This window comes from Orycteropus afer, unplaced genomic scaffold (assembly GCF_000298275.1).
Source record: "Orycteropus afer afer isolate SDZICR_OR568_19922 unplaced genomic scaffold, OryAfe1.0 scaffold00100, whole genome shotgun sequence".
Lineage (NCBI taxonomy): Eukaryota > Metazoa > Chordata > Mammalia > Tubulidentata > Orycteropodidae > Orycteropus > Orycteropus afer.
Window position 1 is genome coordinate 7,364,108 of NW_006921687.1, and position 4,297 is coordinate 7,368,404.

The window sequence follows — 4,297 nt, forward strand, 5'->3', positions numbered from 1 at the left end:
ATATAATTATGGTAAACTTAGAGAAGGTCTTAAGCAGTTCACATGAAGACCAAAAAAAAAAAGAGAGAGAAAAAGGCTTTCTTAGGTTTCAGTGCTTACATGAGAAAATGTATTCACTACAACGTTATTATGCTTTGGCAGCACATGAATTCCAGGATTGGGAAATTGTATAGATGGTATGAAGCTTTGCCAGACATAATTAAGCTACACAAAAGTGTGCTGAAATGCAGGGGGAGGCCAAGACAGACTCTGGAAGATTTTTGAAAGAGAAAATTGGGCTGTAGTTTATCAGCACTGTGGAACCAATTCATAAAACATGCTGAAATAGTAAAACACACTTCAGCCTCCAGGCTAAAATCTCCCAACAAAGTTAGTTTAAGCAAAGCCAGTTGTCCACTGTGGCCAGCATAGCCTCCTGGAACAATATCAAGGGAGCACCATACCAACTGTATTCTACAGAAATGGTACCTTGTCTTCCCAGTTATGCTGTGGCCACCCGAGCACACAACTTCAGGGGTGCTTTTGGCTCTAGCAGTTCTTAAACTTTCCATCAGACAGATTTCAGGTCTCATAACTTTCTTCTTTTCCAAATAAGCCAGTGATGGGAGATGCAGTAGGAATGTCTTCCTGACTTTCTAGAATATCCTTGGGATGCCAGGCTCTCAATCTTCAAAAGGAAGAAATGTCTTTAAGCAAAAAGAAGTCTGTTATAGTATAGTTGAATATTATGATTTGCATTTTCTTCTGAGAAAGTATGTCATATATACCCAGTAAAAATTGTTGACAGGGCTGCCATATAGTATTACTTGGAGGAATTGACCCCTTTGTTGCTATTTTAACCAGCAGCTTCTCTGACCTGATGATGTAGTGTCCCTTATATTACTATATGAATGTCCACAAGGTGGTGCTAGTCACACATAATACTCTTGAGACTAGTCTATTATCACAGAATTACAGGAGATTGGAGATCATCCATTTTCATGCCCTCATTTTACAGATGAAGAAACTTACCTAATGGTCACTCATCTAGTTAGTGGTAGAGCTAGAACTGGAGCTAATCCAATCCTTCATGCACAGTAAGCTAAGTAATTATTTCAGCTCAAATGTAGGTCTTAGAAACATGTTTAAATGTTAAGAGAAATCTATTTCCTTTTGACTAAAATAATTTTAATCTTGGGAGCTGTGGTGGCATAGTGCCTAAGGTATTTGACTGCTAACCAGAAGGCTAGCAGTTCAAACCCACCAGCCACTCGTTGGAAGGAAGGTTGGGCAATCTACTTCTGTAGTGATACTGCCTTGGAAAACCAAGGAGGTGTCGCTATGAGTTGGATCCGACTCAATGGCAGTAGGTTTGGTTTGGTTTTTGTTAATTTTAATCTTTAACAAAAATTAAAAGCCAACCCTTATCATTTTCTGCAGTTAGTTTTTCAGTATCACAAAAGAGAAAGAAAATACACCTGTGTTCTTCTCCAAATGCACTTACTCCAGAATACTGCTGTTGCAGATGAAGAGATGCCAATGTGGAATGCAATTCTTGGATATCACAAGTTTTGTGACCATAGTCCTGAACCTTTAGGACAGCTTAGATGTCTGTCCAGTGTATTTGTAGAGATTGAGTTGATGTGCAGTTGAGACCAGATGTGACCAAGCCCATGATAGAGCTTCCAGTTCATCTGGTTGTGAATGCAGCATGTTGTCACTATCTCTAAAACTGTGATATCCAACATGATATGCAAGGCTGGTCAAGGTGTACAAAGTAAACAGTAGAATGTCTATTTCTGTTTATTTCTTCTCATTCTTTCCTTTCCCTCTGTTTCTGTATCTTTTAAAAATAATGTACATAATATTGGCACAGTGCTATATGTGCACAACTCAAAAAAGAACTATGTTAGGAGTACCTGCTGACATTTCATTTTGCTAATTGGAGAAATAAATAAAAAAGGTTTGGTGAAAATAATAATAAAGTTTGGGCAAGAGCTGTGTCCTTCTCTGTAAGTGTATTACATATCAGTAGGAAGTTTACTTTAAATATTTGGAGATTCCTCTAGAGACTATTGCATGGTAGAGAGTTGTGATTGGTACTGTTTATTTTCAAATAAAACATCATTTTGGTAAAATATTAGAAAAGATGGGTTTATGGGCCATTTCTAAATTTGAGGGAGAAGAAGGAGGAAGACAGTTGCCAAAACTGTTTTATATTACATGCTTATCGAACGGTTATTTCCTCTCCCACAGTGTAATGTTTCCTTCCCCCTGCTTTCATCACATATAGCAGTGTTTTTTTTTTTTTTTTTTTTTCCCTTTCAGGAGTAGCCTCTGAAACTTTTCTCTCAGAATGTCTTCCCTTTTAATATTTGATAAATTTCCAGTGTGGCCTTTAAGGGACCTGGGTAATTTCCATCACTTAACTAACTGGGGTCACTTTAGGAACACATTTGTGTGAAATGTGGTAAGATTGCAGAAGCAGGACCTTTTTCATCATGTTATACTACTTATACTAAGTAGATTTCTACCCCCCCCCCCTTTTTTTCATTCCTGTTTTTCTGCCTTACTAATTAATTTTTCTCTCTCCCCCGTTTTTTATTTTAGACAGAAAATATGTTGTGGGATTATCTATAAAGGCCGTTTTGGGGAAGTCCTCATTGACACTCATCTCTTCAAGCCTTGCTGCAGCAATAAGAAAGCAGCTGCAGAGAAGCCAGAGGAGCAGGGGCCAGAGCCTCTCCCCATCTCCACTCAGGAGTGGTGACTGAGGTGTATGTAGAAAGGGAACACAAAATGATTTAAAATTTGGAAAGATGCAACTAAGTAACCCTCCTGTTTTTAACTCGGATACTTGCTATTCCGCCAAAAGACAATATGTAGAATGGTTTTGAATGTGTTATTTTTCTCCCCAGTTCCACAAACTTTGAAGCCAGTATCTAGTTCTCACTTAAAAAAAAAAAAAAAAAATGTACATAATATTTAAGATGCTGAGTATTTCATAGGAAAGCTGAATGCTGCTGTAAAGTGCTCTTTAAGTCTTTTTTTAAAAATCCCCTTCTAATGAATGAAAAGGGGAATTTCAGGGGACAGAGATGGGATTTTGTTGTATGATAAACCGTACGTAGTTTCAGTCTTTCTATATTGAGAAGCAGTGGTTGGGGCATTTTTTAAAGATGGCTGGCTATACTTGTTTAACCTCATGATGATAAATTTGTCATTACTCAGTAACATGAACCTACCCCTAGAGGTATTTGTTAATAATTTTGAAATATTAAGGTCTTGTGTCAATGTTCTAATGATTCAAACCTTATACTACTGAAATATTAAGCAAGACAAACTAAGCTTTCAGGTACAAATAACCTTGAAGGAAAAAGTAATGACTCAGTATACAGTGAAGTAATTTGACTGTGTATGTTGCATCTAGTTTCATCTCCCTCCATATTAATATTTGATAAATAATTTATATGAAACTTCCAAACCAGAATCAAAGTTTCTCTTGGGGAAATGACAAGTTTTTAAGATAAGCAAGCCTAAATTGGTACCAAAGCATTACCACATGATAGAGAGCACACTCTATTAAAAACATGAAACTATCTGGAAAATAAAATGAGCAAGTCTTGAAGTTGGCGTAAAACAAAGGTTAATGCTTCTTGGGGCACATTTCTTGGAGGGCTTGCCTAGTGTGTAAATATTTGACTTTTGTGTTATAATGACTGTTTGGTGGCTTCATTGAAAATCTGCACAATTCAGTTCTGGCTCTGGATTACTTCAGTTGACCTTTGTGAAGGTTTTATCTCTGTAGAGTGGGTGTTTGACTGGTTTTAACTATTAGTTGCCTCCCCCTCCACTCCCCACCCCCCCACACCCCAGTATATTTAAAGTACAATTCTACTGAAAGAAAAGAGGTGTATGCCATTGCTGAATGGGTTGATTTTTGGTTTGGCTTCGTTTAGCCAACCTTTCTGAACATTGAGATTTTGGGTGATAAATAAATCCTGAATGTAGATGTCTTCAAGTCTAAGATCTTCATTAAAGGACTCTTCACTTGATCCCAAACCAAAGTACTCTCATTGCCTCTTTTCTAAAAGTTCAGGAAAAAACTATCACCAGTTAAGATATTTCATAATGAGGGAGGAGCATTTTGCCTACCTTATAGTAGCAATAGTCATTGCTTATTTTTAAAACTGGATTTTAAAAATTGGATAGTATACATACCAATAAGGAGTGAGCCACTTTTTATAGGCATCCTATAGTTTTATAGTTCATAATCTAAACTAATCTAAGATTCTATATTTCTCTTTTTGGAATAAGC

General features: G+C 36.9%; 1 protein-coding gene across 1 annotated transcript in view; it reads left to right on the forward strand.

The window, feature by feature from the left end:
• Nucleotides 1-2,749, forward strand: part of SINHCAF (SIN3-HDAC complex associated factor) — a 22,896-nt gene extending 20,147 nt beyond the window's left edge. Inside the window, exon 5 of the mRNA XM_007943175.2 lies at nt 2,590-2,749. Within this exon, the coding sequence (XP_007941366.1) occupies nt 2,590-2,749 (160 nt within the window). The remainder of the gene's footprint in view (nt 1-2,589) is intronic.
• Nucleotides 2,750-4,297: the final 1,548 nt, after the last annotated feature.